This window comes from Furipterus horrens, unplaced genomic scaffold, assembly GCF_987537825.1.
Source record: "Furipterus horrens unplaced genomic scaffold, mFurHor1.1.pri manual_scaffold_8, whole genome shotgun sequence".
In the NCBI taxonomy this organism is placed as follows: Eukaryota; Metazoa; Chordata; class Mammalia; order Chiroptera; family Furipteridae; genus Furipterus; species Furipterus horrens.
Genome location: NW_028327178.1, coordinates 74177419 through 74198631, shown reverse-complemented (window position 1 = coordinate 74198631; position 21213 = coordinate 74177419). Strand labels below are relative to the sequence as shown.

General features: G+C 39.4%; 1 protein-coding gene across 5 annotated transcripts in view; it reads right to left on the bottom strand.

Moving 5' to 3' along the window:
- The window catches only part of KIF16B (kinesin family member 16B), a 313474-nt gene that overhangs the window by 151131 nt on the left and 141130 nt on the right, over positions 1 to 21213 (bottom strand). For all 5 annotated transcript variants that reach the window (XM_090286026.1, XM_090286028.1, XM_090286027.1 and 2 more), the window contains exons 13-15: positions 8823 to 8942; positions 7453 to 7504; positions 5677 to 5814 (exon numbers count right to left, since the gene is read on the bottom strand). In XM_090286026.1, the coding sequence (XP_090142152.1) occupies positions 5677 to 5814; positions 7453 to 7504; positions 8823 to 8942 (310 nt within the window). The remainder of the gene's footprint in view (positions 1 to 5676; positions 5815 to 7452; positions 7505 to 8822; positions 8943 to 21213) is intronic.

Here is a 21213-nt window from a genome sequence, read left to right as displayed (position 1 = left end):
AACATAGCATTGCCAAAAGGTGAAAAAGAAGAACTAGAAATTGAAAAATTATGAAAAAAAATAATAAATGAAGCAGAACTTCCCCAACTTGGGGAAGGAAATAGACTTACAGGTCCAGGAAGCACAGAGAGTTCTAAAAAAACTGGACCCAGGGAGAACTACACCAAGACACATTATAATCAAAATGTCAAAATTAAAGATAAAGAATCTTAAAAGCAGCAAGAGAGAAGAAGAGAATTATGTACAAAGGGGTCCCAATAAGACTATCAGCTGATTTCTCAAAAGAAACTCTGCAGGAAAGAAGGGACTGGCAAGAAATATTCAAAGTAATGAAAAGCAAAAACCTACAACCACAATTACTCTATCCAGCGAAGCTGTCATTCAGAAGAGAAGGGCAGAGAAAGTGCTCCCAGGACAAAGTAAAACTGAAGGAGTTCATCAGCTCCAAACCACTGTTATATGAAATGTTAAAGGGACTTGTTTAGGAGAAAGAGGATCAAAACTATGAACATTAAAATGAAAAGTGTATCACAACAACAAACAACAGAAGCTATGGAATCGAAACAAAGGCAAACTAAGCAGGCAACAAGAGTGGGAAAATAATTATTGGTATTGGGAACATTATGGGAGCAGGTGAGCAGGGAGAGGGCTGGGGGGAAGGGAGGAAGATGGTACAGGAATTAAGAAGCATAGTATGAGGGAGTGGAGTAGACAGGAAGACACTGATAAGAACTATATGCACAACCATGGGGATGGACTAAGGGAGGGGGGAAAACTAGAGGGAGGGGCGTCACTGGGTGGAGGGGAACAAAGGGAAAAGAAATTGGGACAACTGTAACAGCATAATCAATAAAGTATATTAAAAAATAAATAAATGAAATTTAGGCCACCAATCTGGGATTCACCAGCCCCACACACCTGCCATGACTCAGCAACGCTGGTCTCCCCCTGCTCCTGCTCCCCACCTTGGCTGTTTTCCAGTCTTTAGACATTTCTCCACTACATACTTTGGTTGAAGCATATCTAAGTAAGTTTTTCAACATGTACCATTATAACAAATACATTCATTCACTTTAGAATTCAGCTCTCGGTAAATTAGTCCTTTTTCAGCAGTCTAAAGCCTCCCTGTGAGAGGAGTTTTGGTTATGTAAAAGATTCAATGAGTACACTCAACCTTGTCTCTCCCACCAAATGTCACTCACTATGCAGGTAGCAGGGATTTGAGTGACCTCAAAAGCAAACGGAAGCTGGTGGGTTGAAGAAGACCAGCACCTGAAGCACCACTGAACCGGTGGTGAATTTACCATTTGTTTTCCTTCAGTGTTCCCTAGCTTTGTCTAGGAGGAGTCCCAAAAGTAGACATCAGATGATATCATGAGAGAACATGAGGAGAAACCCTCAAGTTCAGGTTCAAGGAAGAGTGAGAAGGACCCCTGGAAGCAACAGTGGCAGAAGCAGGGAACCCATAGATGTCTCCACCCATGAAGGATGGAAACAACTCTTTCTAATCATAGGAGCTGTGGTCCCCAAGAGGGTGGGCAGACCTCTGATGCTTTTTCCTCTCTGTCCTTTCACTGCTTGGCTCTGGACATGGGCGCAAGTGCAGGAGGAACATGAAAAGTTCCATATTTCTAGCTAGATGACAGAAAAACAAAGACCCTTGGACCCACAGAACTGTTTATGAATTCTTGGGCCACACCCAACTGTGCATACATGAATCCGACACTCAGCAGCACATGAAGACTTGGCAAACTGAACTAAGATACAGACCACTGCTCAGGTCCCAGACTGGCCACCAGGTAGTACATACATGAGACAAATTGGAATAGCCTGCAAAGGCTTTAAAAACTGAATTTGCATTGGAACTAGAATCACAGCCCACAGAGGCTGATTCTAAATTATAGTTTTAATCCAGCCAGATCAATTGCCTGCTAAAACAAAACAAACAAAGAAATAAAATCAACATTCCCCATAAAATTTAAACAAGACTCAGAATCTCAAAATATAATATCAAAAAGATCTAGGCAATCTACCATTACTCAGCATAAGGAGAACTGGGAAACTTTCAACTTAAATGGCAAAGGAAAAAAAAGTCAATAGATGTTAATGCTGAGATCAGAGATGGAGTTCTGTGATAATGACTTTAAATCAGCTATTATAAAAATTTTCAAACAGGGGAGAACACTCTTCAAAGATAAAAACATTTCAACGAAGAAATAAAAGATATAAGGAATCAAATATTACTAAACTAAAAAATATATATTAACCAAAATAAACAACCCACTGGATGAGCTCAACAGCTGAATGGAGATGACAGAGAAAGAGACTCAATGAACTTGAAGTCGGATCAATTGAAATTATGTAACCTGAAAAGTGAAGGGGAAATAAACTTACAAAAAGATAAAAATAAGTAAACAGAGCCTCAGAGAACTATGAGACAATACTAGTATTTAACAGTCATGTAATTGGAGCCCCAGAACAAAAAGAGTATAGTGCAAAAGAAAAATTTAAACAAATAATGGCTGAAAACTTCCCAAATCTGGAGAAAATATAAACCTACATATTAAGGAAGATCAGCAAACCCAAAACGGGTAAATGTCAAGAAATCCACACCAAGACACATTGTAAAGCCATCCTATGGGATGTAAAGCTAAAAATGAAATTTAAAAAGAAGCAGAGAGATCATAAAATCTAGATGTGATGAACCAAACAAGAGAACAAAGGGGTTAAAGAGATTGACAAGTGGTTGGCTCATGCCCGATGTCTGGGGCACCAAGAAACTGACTTCAGCATGATTAGCTTGGGTCAGCTATTCTCATATTTGAGCGTGCATCAGAAACACTTGTGGAAAAAAAAATAGACTGCTAGGTTCCATCCCTATATTTCCTGATTCAATAGGTCTAAGATAAGCATTTCAAAAAGCTTCCAGGTAATGCTGATATTTCTGATCAGGAACACACTAAGAACCACTGGCTTTGGGAATAGTCTTTAAAAATAGTTAGGGTTTTGACATGGAACAGCATCTACTGGACCACCCATGTGCAAGCCAGATTTGCAGGTCACAAATTTGAGGACAAAATCTAATAAGCGTTTATGGCCAAGTGCAGGTAAGTCAAATGTGGGGTTAGACATTGTTATCTGTTGGCTTTTTTGTAGTGTGTAAAAGGTCTCTTCTGTTCCTTAGATGCCTTGGCTAAACTCCTGGAAGATCTATTTTCCTTTGTAGTTCCACTAAAATTCTTTTTTAATTTGCTTCTGACCAAGCCAGACGAGAATATCAGCAAATTAAAATTTTATCAAAGGCTCATCAGCTCCACTCCCCAGACAATCATCTGTTCCCTCTTTTCTGAGTGCTTGAGTAGATGCAAATATATTTTGGCACTCAGGCATAACACATTCAAATGTACCTAAGTGTAAATTCCCCAGATGTAGTTTCTGAAGCACTCCTAAAAGAAGAAATGAGCATTCAATGGCTCTGAGAAAACAAAAAGAAAACCAAAGGGATCCACTAATATGAATAGAAAAATTAATTACATTTAACAACTCTCAGCTTTAAAATAACACATTATATTAAAAAATAAATAAATAAAAAATCAAAGTAAGAGAATACTTCCTGGCAATTGTAGAGCAAATGCTGAATTACTTTCTTTTCTTTCTTTCTTTTAAACTACTTTAATATAATTCAATTGATTTTTATACCATTTCATATTAGTTATATGAAAAAAAAAAGAAAAATCTAATATCTGAGACTACCAAAAACGACTCAAGGCCTATTGACCAGACACCATGGTCAAATTCATGTTTTCTTTTCTAGCAGCTGCCTCCTCTTTCTATGGAATTGTACAATGAAATTGTTCTATGAAATAATACCATGGAATATCTATGATATCTTGGGAGTAAAGAAAACTGACTGGAGAGTATTATGCTTAGTGAAATAAACCAGGCAACAAAAGACAAATATCATATGATCTCACCTAATACAGGAACCTAATGAACATAACAAACAAGCAAGCAAAACAGAACCAGAGGCATGGAAACAAGGAACAGACTGACAGTGACCAGAGGGGAGGGGGTAACGGGCGAAGGGGGGAAAGAAGGGGAAGTGTCTAGTCAAGGAACTCGTATAAATGGCCCACTGATATGGACAACAGGGTGAGGATTGACTGTGAGAATGGAGGCGTGGAGCAGCAGAGAGCAACAGGGGAAAAACTGGGACACCTGTAACAGAACAACAATAAAAAAAAAGATATTAAATTTTATTAAAATACTGTTTTACAGTAAAAAGAATATAAATGTAGAAAAAAGAAAATTGTCATTCAGCATTCATCAGAATAAAAATTAAATTAGACAAAAAATATCAATGAATTCTGAAACCATTGATGGTGAAAGTATGATAAAAAATGGAATATTTATGATCTCAAAGTATTGTACCTTCCCACTATCTTTATTAATAAAAAGAGAGAAAAGAGTAACTTCATGTATACAATTCTATAATACATCATCAGTATACTGCGTTGTATGTTTACCATTCAAAATCAATTTCCTTCCATCATCATAAATTTCACTCCATTTACCCTTTATTACCTCCCCACTGCTCCTTTCCTGCTGGTAACCTGCATACTGTTGTTTGTGTCTATAAGTTTTTGTTTGTCTTGTTTGTTCATTTGTTGTTTTCAGTTTTATATCAAAAATGAAAAAAAAGAGTAACTTCACAGTTGGAAGCCTAGCAAGCTCCACTTTAAACAAATGATCACAAACAGCATCATTAGTAATGGCAAGAGACACTGTGTAATGTGACAGGAAAAAAATGCAGCATCATTTCTTTGATATTCCTGTCAAAATGCATGATATTAGTCTAATCATGAGACATCATCAGGTAAATCCTACATTTGTGAAAAGAAACATTCCATAACATATCTGACCTGCAGTTTTCAAAATTGTTGAAGTCATAAAAGTAAAGGAAAGACAAAGGAACTCTTCCAGACTGAAAGAGGCTTGAGAGATGTGGCAACCAAATGCAACACAGGATGCTGGGCTGAATACTGGACCCATAACAAACATTGTTGGGACAAATGGTGAAGGGACGGCTGAGAATCAGATAGTAGAAATGTATCAGTGTTGGTTTCCTAATTTGATGGTTGTATGGCAGTTGTACTGAAGAATGCTGTTGTTCAAAGGAGATACACATTTAAGTATTCAGGGGTGGTAGGGCCACCTGTTTGCAATTACTTTCAAATGCTTCTGAAATTAAAGTTCTTTTTACCATTCTTGCAACTTTTCTATAATACTTGAAATTATTTCAAAAGGAAAAAAAGATATGATTCCAGATCTTTTATAACTTTTCATTAAAAAATTTAAGGTAATAAAATTATGAAAAGAGGCTGTTGTATTAAGGTCTTGCCTTTGAAGGTAGTTGTTTACTTAAAAATTATTTTAAAATCATATTTCCTTTACAGCAATAACTTCTAAAACATACATTCCTGTTCCCGTTTAATTCAACAACACAGTGGGGATTATAAAGAAGTCCTTCAGCAAAGGGAAAGAGAAAACAGCATACTCTTTTCATACTTAATCGGTAAATAATTCTAAGATGCACATGTTCCCCCATTACAGAGCCAACTTGTTTCTTAGGAACACTATATACAAAAAACACTGAAAACTCAAGTTTTCAAGTACCTTGATTTAGGTGTGTGGCCTCCGTGACCTGAACACCATTAACAGAGCACTGAGATCCACTCAGAGGTCTCAGAGTGACCGTCCCCCCGACATTTTCAAAGATGCAGTGCTCACTCTCCAAGTCGAGGCCATGAAGAACTAAGTTGGAAAAAGAGGAGAAAAAAATTGTTTCTTTGGTATCTAGTGCAATGATTCCTATTGTTACTGAAAATTGAATACTTCTCCTTTTCCATGTAAATATTGTGAACATTTATGTTTAGTGAGGAAACTGAATTTCGGGATTGCATGGCATAAGCTGACAAAACTGAAGGTATGTCTTGAATGCTATCTTAAAGGGTCTGAATATCACCTATATAAGGAAATAAGTTCTGGGATGTTAATTTATTTCATCTTCAGGGAAAAAAATAATTGAGTAATTTGTCTTAACTGAATACAATTGAACCACTCTGATGCTGAGTAAATTTCCTTCATCAGTCAACCAAAGTTCTCAGTAAAATGGAAGGAACAAAAGGGCTCCCTGGATCACGAACTTATTGTGATCTCCACATTTACAAACCCTATGATCCAGATGCAGAAATCAAAGGTGAACTTGGCTTGGCATGGAACTTGGGAGGCACCAGGAAGACTCTAGAAGCTTACTGGGATGCACAATGCCACAGCCTATACCAGTTCTGAGAGATCTTGACCACAAAGACCTCTCAGAGCATGTCACTAATTACACATGACTATCCTGAGTTATTCTTGCTTAATGAATGGCCAGGCATGGAGGTGAATGCCTTTCAAATAAACTTACTCAATTTTAGGCAAAGATCTTGGCCAGCTCCTCAGGAGTACAGACCAAATTTAGCTCCCACTATTCTCCACAGACCTGCACTACTAAACTTCTCTGCTCACAGAAAACATGTTCTTACCACTCATCACCATTGATGGCAACCTCAAAGGTCAAACACATATTTTAACATTCAAAGAAGAAGCCTGAGGCCTATCTCTACTCAAAAAACAGTGAAACCTAAGGACTTCTGAGAATTGGTTTTCAGCTCTCCCAGTTTCACAGCCAATAGTAAATACACATTGGAATATGCTAGGGTTGGTCTGATTAATAGCTTACACTTGGTGGGAAAGCAAGTTCATTGCCAACAATTCCAAAAACAGCTAAAAAGATACGATTCTTCCCGTGCTAATCTTCACATTGCCACACACACATATACAGACCACCACCGCTGCCACAAATTCCCTAAGTTCGGCCTTTAAAGTCTAGCTAGTCCTCACCTTGCTCAGGCAGAACCACTGGGTATCTGTGTGCCTCCTGAAGACTTTCTGGAAACCCAGGGAGTTGTACATGTGTATATGCTGTATATGTGTGCATTCTGTTTTCTATTATCATCTTAGTGCAGGTAAGTGTCCACACTCTTACCATTAAGGGATCTTATATCCTTTATCTGTGTCTGTTGACATATTTCCATCAATCATTGTCCCACTGTGACAAGAGTTGAGTGATTTAAATACATGTACTCTTGAAAGATATGACAAAGTATAGAATCCATGTAGGGTGAGGGGAAAGGATTCATAGTTTCATTTTTTTATTCACTAAATTAATTGTTCTATTAGAGTTCCACATTATAAAATACATATACTGATCAATATTGTATTTGAAACAGTTTCCTTTTTTATAATTACTTTATGTCTGTCATTCAAAAAACGTTCTTCATTAAATGATATTTAAAATCATTGGGAAGTCATCAATCACTGGGAAGAGGAAATTGATAAGGTTCTTACCAATATCTTGTTCTGTTGAAGCATCTTCTCTACCAACATATGTCTGACCTTCCTAAAAAGAAAAAACAAATAAAATTTATTAGTAAGGACATCAGAAGCAGACAGTTTCTCCATTTTTCATTTCAGTACAAGCAACCTGATGACCTGATGAGCAATGTCCCGAGAAAGGCCACGGCAATGTCCCAGGAAAGACCACAGCCTCAGTACAATTAGAGTTCATTGAGTCTCTGAAACAATTCCAAGTGTTGCCTGGAAAACGACAGCATCTGGAAAACGACAACAGAACTCCCGGGGCTTAATGTACAACAATGGGTAGGCTCCTATTTTGGCATGTATCATAATCTGCCAATGATGTTTCTCATCTTTGCTGAAGAGTTTCTTTTCCAGTAGAGAGGGGTTTCTTTGTGTCTAAAGATGTAGTTTAAGCCCTGGCTGCTGTGGCTCAGTGGATTGAGCATCAGCCTGCGAGCCAAGTGTCGCTGGTTCGATTCCCAGGCAGGGCACATAACTAGGTTGCACATCAGGTCCCCATTTGGGGGCGTGAGTGAGAGGCAACCACACAGTGAAAAAAAATAAAAAGATATAGTTTATGGGAGTCCACAAAGCACAGTGCAATACCATTTTCATTTTAAGCCACTGATCAGAGAGAGGATACTAAACTCACGGTTACAGAAGCAACTACTGATGCTCATAAAGAAATTCTGCTCTCTTGACATGAATAACCTGTTCAGAACCAGGTCCAATAATGTAGGCAGGGTACACAATTTTAAAATTAACACAAGGGCTCTGGCTGGTGTGGCTCAGTTGGTTGGAGCATTGTCTCATACACCAAAAGGTTAAAGTTTTGATTCTCGGTCCAGGCACATACCTAGGATGTGTGTTTGCTCCCCAAACAGGGTGTCAGGGTGCCATGGGAGGAAACCAATCAATGCTTCTCTGTCACATTGATGTTTCTCTTTTGTTCTCTCTTTCTCTTCCTCCCTCCCCTCTTCCTCTCTAAAAACATACTTAAAAAAATGTTTAAATTAACATGAGGACCCAAGAAACTACATACAACCAATCCAAGTACTTGTGATTTTCTTCCTTACTCTGTCTGCCTTTTGTTCCTTACTCCCCTCTTACTGCTTCTACAAATTAAGAGGCAAAGTAAATGGATCTTCATTTAGCTTTAAAATTCCATAAAAATGGGAACTTCTAATACCACAGAATAACAATGTTCTGCTGAAAATCCCCACTGGGTTCCAGGGCTTGTTGCATATTCTTTCATGCAATAGCTGTGTTCATGGACACACGTATTATAACAAACCTTGCTAGTGTCTAAAGAGAAAACTGCAAACAAAATTAGAATGTTCCACTTAGGCAGCAGTTACCTTCAGGTGATATAAAATAATTCCAGTACTCAGAAGGTCATCATCAATGCCAATCAAATGGGGCAGTTCAGAATCCAAAACAACTCCAATCCCTTCTTTCCTAAGGGCTAGAGTTTGTTCCTGAAATCAGGAATGAAAGAAAAGGAAAAGATTACAAAGGGAACATCTTAGTAGGTGTTCTTTTCTTTTTTAGGTATTCTCTAGAGTGCAAAAATTATTCATTTCTCACCAAAAACACTGAAAGATGTCCTGGCATATGGTAGGCAAAGTGGCTCAATTTAAAAAAATTAAACTTATTGTCTGTTTCATATAACCTCGTTGAAACTTTGCCTTCTCTAGTTTCTACAACCACCTGACTACAAAGGAATCTTTCTTCCTCTTCAAAATCTTTACTTCACTTAATATCTAGATGTCTCCTGATTTGCTGGCTCTTCTCTCCAGTTACTATGGACAAACTGTGCAGGTTCCTAAGATGACTACCTTCCTGTACATTAGTTACCCCTGCACCACAGCTACCTGACCCACTGTCTTCTGCATCATCTTCTCATATTTATGAATCATTTCTGCCAACACATAAACCTGCTATGGATTTCCCACCAGCCACTACCATCACTTCTTCCCTTGGCCCTGTATCTCCCTCCAGCTGTCGCCAATTTCTCTCTGCCCCTTTAGAGTTTCCTACACTTGTGATTCTTCAATTCCTTCCCTCCTTCTGTCTCTTGAATCCACTCCATGGAGACTTTACCTGCAATCTATTAGCTGATGCCTCTCAAATCTAAATCCCTAAGCAGACCTCTCTCTCTCGCCCCCCCACCCCTATCTCTCTCACAGACACAGACACAGACACACACACACACACCTGATATGTCAACACATCTGTGAGGATGGCAAATAGGCAGCTCAAACTTAATGCACTGAAAAACCAACCTTTGTTTCCTTCTGCCTCCCAAACCTGCACATTATCCCTTCCCAGTGAATGCCAACCTTCCTTACAGTTACTAGGACCCAAGACCATGGGTCTACTTTCTTTCTCTAAACCCTACATACTTAGTGTTGACTCCACCATTAAAACATGCCCTCATCTGATAGCATCAAGGCATCTACACCACTCCTCCCTGTCCCCAGCCAGTAGCACCCTTTACCTGGATCACCACGGTGATCAATGATACTACCATTGAAGCCCTAGCTACGGTACATACTCTACTAGACAGCCAGAGGAATGTTAGGGCACAGCACTCCTCTGCTCAGACCCTTTATGTGGCTTCCCGTTTCACTGAGATGACAGCCAAAGTCTCTGTGATGTTCTACAAAGCACTACATGATCGCATGCCTCGCCAACCTCCTGCTCTCGTCTCCTGCCACCCGCCCCGCACCTTGCTCATGCCTCTCCAGGAATCCACAGACCCTTGCTGTCCTCAAACGTGCCAGCTTGCCCCTTTTTGGGACTTCAGCCGTTGCTTTTCCTTTTTTCCTTCTGTTTTGGAGGTGGTCGTGCGTTCTGGGATCATCTATTCCTTCTCTTCCCCTACAGCAGGGTTTCTCTACCTCGGCACTACTGACATTTTGGACCAGATGATCCTTTGTCATGGGGGGGAGTATTTTGTGTATTGTAGGAGGTTTAGCAACATCCTTAGCCTTTACCCACTAGATACCAGTAACACACTCCCTCTTCCCCAAGGTTGTGAAAAGCAAAAATGTCTCCAGACACTAGCAAACGTCCCCTGGGGAGAAAACAGCACCAGTTAAAAAGAATTCCCTATATACATATATAACTTCTCCCTTACTTCCTCAGATCTCTGCTCAAAATCCACCTTCTCCAATGACCCTATACAAGATAATAATCACCATTCTCCCTTATCTTGATTTGTTTTTCCCCTCAGCAACTATCATCATATAAGTTATATATAAATATATTATACAAATACTAACAAGTGACTAATATATCTGGCACACAGTAGCTCCTCAATATTTTTCAGTTGGCTGGGCATCATCCCACAAAGCTAAAGGTTGTCAATTAGATTCCCAGTCAGGGCAGATGCTAGGGTTGTGGGTCAGTCCCTGGTTGGGGTGCAGACTAGAGGCAACTGGTCAGTATTTCTTCCCCCCTCCTGCTCCCTCACTTCTGTTTACTCTAAAACTAAAATCTTTAAAAATAAATAAATAAACCCTAATAGCTCCCACTCAAACTAGAATGAGTTCCGAGAAATTCAGGAAGAAGGGTCAATGGCAGCCCCTCCAGGAAGAGACTTGCAGGCCTATGTATTAACATCAGGTCCATTGGACCCAAGACAACAAATAAAACTATAAAATCAGGCTTATAGCAAGTCCAAGGGAAAGCAAACTGCAAAAGAATAAAGGTAAAAATTCTGGCCTTGAGTTTGGACTGTGTGGAGTTCTCGCTGAGTCACATCCAAGAGCATGACATTGTGCCCTGTGATTACAGGCATAATGGGAATAACAGGGGAGCAAGTTCCAAGCTACTAACTGGGGATCCTGGTCAGAGACACTCCTAGTGTATTTCCTCCTCACCGCATGTCAACAATAAGACAGCAGTGACCAAGGCACAGCACTGGCATTCCAATGCCCAACAATTTCTAAAACAAAATGGGTACTCCCTACATTCCTGGAATGGATAAATGTATTTTATGTCATTTAAATATTAAAACAATGTACAGAATCTGCCATTCTCTAACTGAAGGATTCAGAACTTCACAGCTTTACTGACTAGGCTCCTACTAGGTTCTGGGGAAGGGCAGTGGAAAGAGGAAAGGCCTTCAGGACTGCAGTATTTGAGTCTCAAAGGTGTACACACAGAGCAGGAGCCATGTAAGAGGGCAAAACAATGAGGTGCCAAAAAAAAAAAAAAAAGTGTTAAAAAAAAATATGAAAACTACCACTTGAAAGGAAGCAATTTAACAAATATTAAATAGGTGCAGAGAAAATGGCCAATGCATAACTTAGGTTCAAGAAACGGAAATGAAGTGTGTCATTGTTCTTCAATTATTATCAGCCAGGTTCACATCCCAGGGCTCAGAACCTCAGGCTTCTAGGTCAGAGCTTCAGTCATCTTGACTTGCTACACCAAGGCCCTCGCAAATCTTACCTAAAATGAGTGCTCTAAATAAATCAACCACTGCTCCTATCTCTGGGATATTGGTAGAATTCATGCTTTTTCTTCTGCCCATGGAATTCAAGTAGAAGTTAAAAGTATGTGATTAAATATATATATAAAACAATGGAGAATTTAATTATAGAGCTCCATTTCATAAAATAATGTCCTCATTGGAAGGTCTGGTAGCTTAGAACTGTGACAGTACTGTAAACAAGGTAGAGAGCCTCCTGACAATGAACTATTCCAGGCCTCTAGGTCCATGAGAAAAGGAGAGTGACTATTCTCACAACTCCAAAGGCATGTGTACTTTCTGCATAAAAGTGTCCTCACAAAAGGCAATATTTTAAACTCTAATAGCTCAAACTACAGAAATTGTTTTGGACTACATCCCAGTTTAATTTAATACTCTTTTTTTTAACCACTGAAAAAAGTTTCTTTTTCCTTCCTTGAAATAAGTCTTGGAGACTTCGAAAATCATTTGAAATTCATAACTTCAGAGCCACTAAGCCAAAGCATTACCTGTCCCCACCAATTCCCAACTGACACACACCAGCATGTACTCACACATACACTTCCATACATAGAATGGGTAAAACCTGAATTAAGAGAAAGTGTTCTGGGACTGGGAGTGGGGACAGATGAATTTATGAATAATGCTGCCCTAAAGCTCTATGACATTCAAGTTGCATTCACTACATGATATTATAAAAGTATCACCTCATAAAACTAAAAACAAGGGTTTAAATCATTGCTCAAGTGAAAAAGTGATTTCAGACAAAACTATTTATCCCTTATAAAATATTTATTGAGTGGCATCTACAGTTATACATAATTTATGAAACACCTCCTTGATAAGATGGAATATTTAAATAGCAGGGCTGACGATCCCTCCCCCAATTCCAGGCACACTGGGTCCCAAATAATGAAAATGATAAAACATGTAGAGCTGCACATTTTTGTCCTGAAACAAATCTTCTGGCAACCAATATTTGCATTACAAGGAAACCAGGGCCTGACTAAAAGTGTCAAAACATAGAATCAGCTTATTTTAAACATTATGTTCATTATATTTGCAAATAATATGTACAATCTGTTTTTCTTCAACCACTAAATTTAAAACATGTGTCCAGTGCTGGGACAGTTGCGGTTCAGGTGAGTGGCAGGCAGGGCCGCCCAGATGGGAGGGAAGAAGGCCAGTGGCACACGGGCGTGGCTCACTGGGAGCGTCCCATAAAACTGCTGAACTCATTTATAAGATCCAGCAGGGATTCAGCCTCTGAATCACGGCCACATCCTTTGTCTCTAGCACTGCGTCTGACAAAACTCAACAGCTTTCCTTAAAAAATTAGTGTAAACCAATACAGAAACAAAAAACTATTTTTCTCTCTGGAGAACTTACCTGAGAGCTAGATCTTGCTTGGGAAATCTTAGGAAAACTTGGGCAATGTGCCTGGGCCACCTAACATAAGAGCTCTAGAAACTGCACTTCCTCTCACTACATTAGGTGAATACGGCCAAACCAGGTACACAGTAATCACTCAATACCCGCTGATTATTTGGCACTGTAGGAGTGACTGTAAGTAAGTGGCGTGGATAGCCAAGAATTAAATATCAGAATCTTCCTGTGGAATACTCTATGGAGAATTATGTGTTTCACTAACTAGTGGTCTGCTGTAGAGTCCACAGTATAGATTGCACTTAATTTCAGCCAACTCGACTACTACACTTAGAACAGAGGGAAGAACACTACATTTGGGGCTTGGAGCACATGCCCAGTGTGGGTGTGAAGAAGAAGGGAGAAAGTCTGGTAGGCAGGAGGACTTTTAGAAAAAATAAAATTACCTTCTAGCAAAACTGTTCTTTAATTTTTAAAAAATGCATATGATTTTGTCTGAATTTAAAATTAGGAAAAGTATTTGATGAATTTCAATGAAATGTTTTTTCACTACAGGATATATTTCCTAAAATATCCTTCTACATTAAGACATTATGAAACATATTTAGAAGTTGACAACACTGCATATATAATTTTTTCACACATGTTTAGGTTTAAGCACCAGTACTTGAGTTATCCCCTGGCTGGTTTGGCTCAGTGGATTGAGCGTCGGCCTGCGAGCTAAGTGTCGCTGGTTCGATCTTCCAGTCAGGGCACATCAGAGAAGGAAAACTCTGACTCCAAAAAACCTCCGCTGCCTTGCGGCATACCTCTTCAGGGGAAAGGCTAAGGGAGTAAACCCCGACAGAAAATCCGGAGCCGGAGTCCCTAAGGCGGTTTGACGTTGTAGTCAACACCGGCAACTCCTGCGGCGCACCTGAAGCCAAGCTGTATTGACTCCGTCTTTCCCTTGGACCCTTCAGCTGCGAAGAGAGGGGGGGTCTGCTGCATGGGCAACAGCAGACCCTCCATATCACCCTGCCCAGGCTCTGTACCTTCAGCTTCACTGGAGAGGACACTCCAGCGTCATCGTAAGATGTCGACTCAACACAGGAGGAGACAGATACCGTGTCACTCCCGAGTCGGACTGCACAGCCATTCTCGGCGGTGCAGATAGACTCTTAAGAAGCTACACTATTGTCTCTCGAGACGGACGGCTGCCGACGACTTGAGTTTGTACATGTATGAGAATATCTGCCTCTTGCCCTTACACCTGAGTGACATCGGAGCTGCATCAATTGGGCCATGTGCTGAGTCATAACTTTCCTTTTGCCTGGAACTCTGACAACATGGCTCCCCTGTCTTTAGAACTTGAATGCTGCTCTAAAGAAATATGAAACTCGTCTCACTTTTAGTCCATGGCAGATAATTTGGTTTTCTGCCTGAATCGCTGAATAATTTTTTTTTCTTTATACTTGAAATTCAATCATTTAATTAAGACAGATTTCAGTATTAAACATACCATATTTTAAATTTTCCTGGAAAACAATATATTCTTCTAATCTGAAGTCTCAGTTCTTTTGTTTATTTTTCATTTCATAAAATTATTTTGTTTTTATATTCCATTTTCCGTTTCATTTGTTGACTATCTACTTTGGGAAAACCTATTAATCTTAAATACATTTTCTCTGTCTTCTTCATTTTTCAGTTTGTGATTGCTTTAATATCTTGATCATTTCATTTGTACATAGTGAGATTATCAAGCCTTCAACTTTTACTAATTTGATTTCAATGACATCTATTGTTATCCTTGATATTCTAAATTTATTTATTAGTCCTGCAATGGACATTGCTTTAGATGTCAAAGTCTATCTTTAGGTCTGCAATCTCATTTTTTTCATCTCATTCTGCTTTTTATGATCATCTTGCTTTGTTTATTGAATTCCTGTTTCTTTTTAACTTGTTTCACAGAGTGAAGCAATTGTAAGAAATTCCCTTCTATGCCTTGGGATATGTTTTCATCTAGACCTGGTCTTTCGTCTTTGGCATACTACACTCTTTTTCTTGCATTCTGTTTGTCTGTCCATCTATCTATCCATCTATCCACCCATCTACCACTAGACTATGTTAATGTAATTGCCCTACTCTTTTTCTTCATGTTATGTATGCTTAGGTGTGTCTGTCCAGAAATTCCATATGCTCTAATACAGGATGGGCAAGTCCTTGACACTTGTCCTGCCATATTTATCATCTTTCCAGTTCAAAGACTGAGTAGTCTGCTTTCTCTCCACTCCTCTCTAGCTAGATGGAATGACAGTGGGCCAGGAGATCTCAGATGACACACTAGAAAAGCTTTGAATTCCTAGGCTTTGCATCCTCTGCTGGGCTCCTTCCTTCTGTCTGAGAAGAGATCTGATTCATATGGGGAAGGTTGCTCTCAGGAGTCTCATTCTTTCACCAGGCCTTCACTTACAGACATGCTCAGCTCTGCTTTTCACAGCAACCCAGTTACCAACATCAGCCATTTCTAGGATTCCTCAATAAGAAAAGGAAAATCATTTTGTTCCTCCCTAATTTGAGGGTACTGAAGAGGGGTTTTAGAATCCTCAATCATTCAGCTTCTAAGGCACAAGCCTAGATAAACCCCCTTACAACTTCCCCTTTCCCTCAGCAGCCAGGTCAAGACCTTGTTCATCTGCTTCCTATTAGTGATTTCATGGTGGTGTTTCTGCTGCAGTATGGAATGTTTGCTTTGTTTCTTATTATCTCCTCATTTCTTTGAAATCTGTGATGTCATTTCCAACTGCCTCTTTAGAATCAAAGTCAAGAATAGGATTTCTGCAAGCTACAAAAGGGAGGAAAGAAAACAAGGTTTGGGGTATTTATTGAATAAAGATATGGAGGTGGATGCACAGGGAACTGCTGGACATTCCATTTAACTTATAAACCTAGAAAAAGTCTGAAAAACCAAGCAGATGGGTCATTATTTGATTCAGAAACTGGGAAGCCATTGAAAATTCTGAACAGAAAATGGTTGGTACTTCAGAAGATGAATCTGGCAGGATAAATAGAAACAGAGGAAAAAGAGAGGTAGAATTAAAAAGGAAGTGATAGCTTGAGAGACACTGTTGAGGGAGATAAGACTCCAGGTGACAATTAGTTTAGACTGGTTCATCTTGAGTAGAGACATTCTTCACAACTCTTTTTATGTACTCTTCTTAATAAGCAATAAGAACATTGGAGGGGTTGCAAGACTTCCAAAAACATGATAAAATATCCAAAGATTTGTATTGCTAGGGAAAAGAAATCCTGACTTTCCGAGTTATACCTTCTAGACTGTTTAGCAAATGGGTACTGTTGACTTATTACTCACCAGTTTGACAAGTAAGTGTCGTCAATTAATTTACATGTTTCTTTTATAATATACAAATGATAAATGGTCATTTTCAACACAAACCAATTAGCTCTGAAATCCTGAAAATACACCACAAGCTGAATTCACCCAGAAGTGAATCACTATTTCCTGCACATTCTTTTGCACACAGAATGAATAGTTGCCAAGATTATCAGCAAGTCAATGAAGCTATACCGGTCAACTGCCTCAACCACCGTCCCGTCTTCCTCTACCCTTTGTCCATGCAACCTGAGAAACCTATGACGAGAAGAAATAAGAATCTCCTTTACATTGCCCCAAGAAGTAAATTTTTATTTTTGCTGTTCCCAGAGAGAATGAGGAAATAAAGAAAAACAATATTTTCTGCCTAGCAGCATATTCTATGGCCCTACAAAGCTAATTGGTAACATGTAATCCTCTATGTGAGAGCTTTATTAATTATGCTCTTTACATGATAATCAGGTTAAAAACACATACAGAGAGAAGAAAAAGTAAACAGTCTGGAAATTAAAGATCAGAAATCTACCTAAACTGAAAAGGTCTGACAGACACCATATACCTAGGGACCAAGGGAGTACAAGGGATCAGCCATCAGAATGAAGCCCCAGAAGAAGGATCAAGTAGGAAGACAAAATTAGCAATCCACAAGTTTGGAAAAAAAGTATCAAGTGGGTAAACCTAGAAGCCACGGTTGATCCCTCTCTTTGTCTCAAATCCCATAGCTATATCACCAGTTGGTCCATCAGTAGCTCTACACGCAGGACAGTCTGAATCATCCACAGCTTTCCACCTCCACTGCTACTGATCAGGTCTGGCTGGTAACATCTCCTGCCTGGAGACTCTGATGTGCCCCAACAGGTCTTTACTCTTGTTTTCTTACTACCCTACAACCTATTCTCCATATGATAGCCACAGCCATCTTTTCAAAATGTTAAGAAGTCATGCATAAAACTCTACAATGCCTTTCCATGCATTTAGATTGAAATGGTCCCACATCTCATTTAACCTGTCCCCACCTACTTCTCCAATACTATCCCCCTCCATTCTCCACTTCACTTGCAACACTCTAGCCACAGTGGCCTCCTCATTCCTACTGTGGGGTCTTTGCATATGCTTTTCTCCCTGCCTGGGAAATTCTTCCCCTAAATCTTTGTGCCTTGCCCCTTCCTGTTAGTCAGGTCTTATAATAGATGCTGTCTAGAGATCAAAGACATCAGTAAGACAGACAAGGTCCTCGCTCTGATAAAGTTTACATTCTCCCACCCCTGCTTCCATACACAGGCACATTCTATCACCACACCTGGCTTGTTTTCAGTCTGTCTGCTTCTCCAGAAAGCAAACAGTAAGTCCAGCAGGGCAACAAGTCAAGCCCAGGGAAAAAGAGATCAAGATGCAATCATCAAAAGCCAAACTAATGAATAGTATCATGACTTCTGACCCCAGGTCTGAGATTGTCTCTTATCAGTTCTAACTCTCCTTGTTAGGCAATAAAAAGATTTGAAACTGCAAATGAATACTTTACATAACCAGAATAAATCAAGCTTTTAAGGGAATCTTCTTTAAAGGAAATGGGTGGATTCTAAAAGACTATCATCATAAATAATTTAAGTATACAAAATTTTATACCTGTACCAAGCATCATGAAGACTTTGCCTCCTTGTTCAACCATGGGAAGAATTACAACTAGATTCCAAAACAAATAACACCCAGAACCATCAGAAAATTGAGCTGTAAGAAGTCTGACAACCAAGGATTTAAAGAAGCCACATTCATCCAGACAGGTAAAAGGGGCAGAGATGCAGAGATGGGCAGAGAGGCTCAGAGATGTGGTATGGCATGGAATGTGGCATAAGGGGTGGTCCCACATTCACGTGTGGTAGATAAAAATAGAGAGGGATACTTTGAGCAATCCCAGCCCCAGGCCAGATCGCACAGCCCAGGGTTCCGGAGCCAGAAGGATAAATCCCCATAACTTCTGACTGTAAAAGCCAGTGGAAGAAATTGCCTTATTTTCAGGAGATGCAACTTGAAGGGACTGTATGGACTTAAAATGTACATAGACCCACCCCCTCTAGGATTCAGCACCAGGGCAACAGCTGGGAGGGTGCCAGTTGCACAGGGCAAACCTCCAGAAGTCAGGCAGAGGCACTGACCCCTCTCCAATCCCTCCCCCTACACAGAGCCAAAAAGCAGTGAAGCAGGTTGCCCTGCCCTGGTGATTACCTAAGTCTCTACCCCACACAATTCACAGGTGCCTTTTCTACAATAGGCCATGCTACTAAGACAGTGAGTCAAAGCAGCTCTACCTAATACATAGAAACAAACACAGGGAGACTGCCAAATTGAGGAGAAAAAAAAAAAATGGCCCAAATGAAAAAAGGAAAAAAAATCCTACAAAAAGAACTAAATGAAAAGGAGATAACAAACCTATCAAATGCAGAGTTCAAAACACTGGTGATAAGGATGCTCACAGAACTCATGGGGGGGGGGGGGGGCCAGGAAGAAATGAAGGTTACATTAAGTGAAATAAAGAAAAATCTACAGGGAACCAATATTGGAGGAGATGAAGTCAGGATTCAAATCAATGATTTGGAACATAAATAGGAAATAAGCATTCAACCAGAACATCAAGAAGAAAAAAGAATTATGAAAAAAAAAATGAGGATAGTATAAGGCGTCTCTGGGACATCTCCAAATGTACCAACATCCAAATCATAGGGATGCCAGAAAAAGAAGAGGAAGAGCAAGGAACTGAAAACTTATTTTAAAAAAATAATCAAAGAATACTTCACTAATTTGGTAAAAGAAATAGACATACAAGTCCAGGAAGCACAGATAAAGTCCCAACACATTGGACCCAAAGAGGACCACACCAAGACACATCATAATTAAAATGCCAAATATTAAAAGAGAGCACATTAGAAGCAGCAAGAGAAAAACAGAGAGTTACATACAAAGGGGTTCCCATAAGACTATCAGCTGATCTCTCAAAAAAACTTTGCAGGCAAGAAGTATTTAAAGTGATAAAAAGCAAGGACCTACAACCAAGACTACTCTATCCAGCAAAGCTATCACTTAGAATGGAAGGGCAGATAAAGAGCTTCCCAGACAAGGTAAAGCTAAAGGAATTCATCACACCAACCCATTATTATATGAATGTCAAAGAGACTTATTTAAGAAAAAGAACATCAAAACTACAAACATTAAAATGGCAAATTTACAACTATCAACAACTAAATTAAAAAAAACAAACTAAGCAAAAAACTAGAACAGGAACAGAACCACAGATATGGAGATCATATGGAGGGTTATCAGTGTGGAGGGGAGAGGGGGAGAATAGAGGAAAAGTACAGGGATAAAGAAGCATAACTGGTAGGTACAAAATTGACAGGGGGATGTTAAGAATAGTAAAGTAAATGAAGAAGCCAAAGAACTTATATGCATGATCCATGGACATGAACTAAGGAGGGGGACATTGCAAGGTACCGGGCAGAGCAGGGCAAAAGGGAAATAACTGGGACAGCCATAACAGCATAATCAATAAAATATATTTTTTTAAGTTAAAAAAGAAAACAATTAAAAATGATGAAAACTAAAGTAGGAATACAAAAGCCTTTGCATTTTTTCATTGCATTTTCCATGACTTTGAAACAATCCTCATTTCAGTACCTGTGGTCAAATGAAACACATTTAGAACAGATGGTAAACAGTCCCAAACTCACTAGGGCAGAAATAGGAAGCAAAGAACCTGGCCACCACCTACTCCATGGTACTAAGAAACCTAAATATCCTGCCATATTCATAGTTGGCCCCTAAAGAGTAAATAGAATTAATACTGTCCTTTTAATGAACAGAAACTCGTGGGACAGTTCAATTTCCACTATGCTTTCCACTGCAGAAACATCATTCTTTATTTAAATGCCACAGAGCTAACTGTTGGCAGGCTGTTCAGAGAAGATGCTGTACAGATCTAACTGATGAAATAGTTCTCTCTGCCAGGAGTCTGTATTTAAATTATGCAAAATGCACAATACCTATTAAAGAAATTATGTGAGAAAATATGCAAGAGCAAACTTCCTCATATTAATATTTAACTAGACTTTTTTAAGTAGAGCACTATCTTGTGATCACAAGTACTTTAGTAGATCTGACCTAAATGAAAGCCCAAAATACTCAAGAGTTCACCAGAAGACTCTACAAGGGCATTTCTACATACTACAAACTTTAACACAAGATAAGAAAGCAAAGTGAAAGGATTATTTTAAGTGGCATTTTGTAACCCAAAAAGCTTCAATCTGACATTGGTCTGTGAAGCTCACCTACTCTTGTTTCTTACCCAAAGAAATGCCATGCTTATGTCCACCTCCCAGGCTTCGCTCAGGTGATCACATTCACTTGAGACAGCCCTCCAGTTCCTTTCTCTACTTGAATCTTACCCACAAGCATCTCCCCCTGGGAAACACTTGGAGCCTACTTGGGTCCAAGTGGACCCTTCTTCTGCACTGACCAC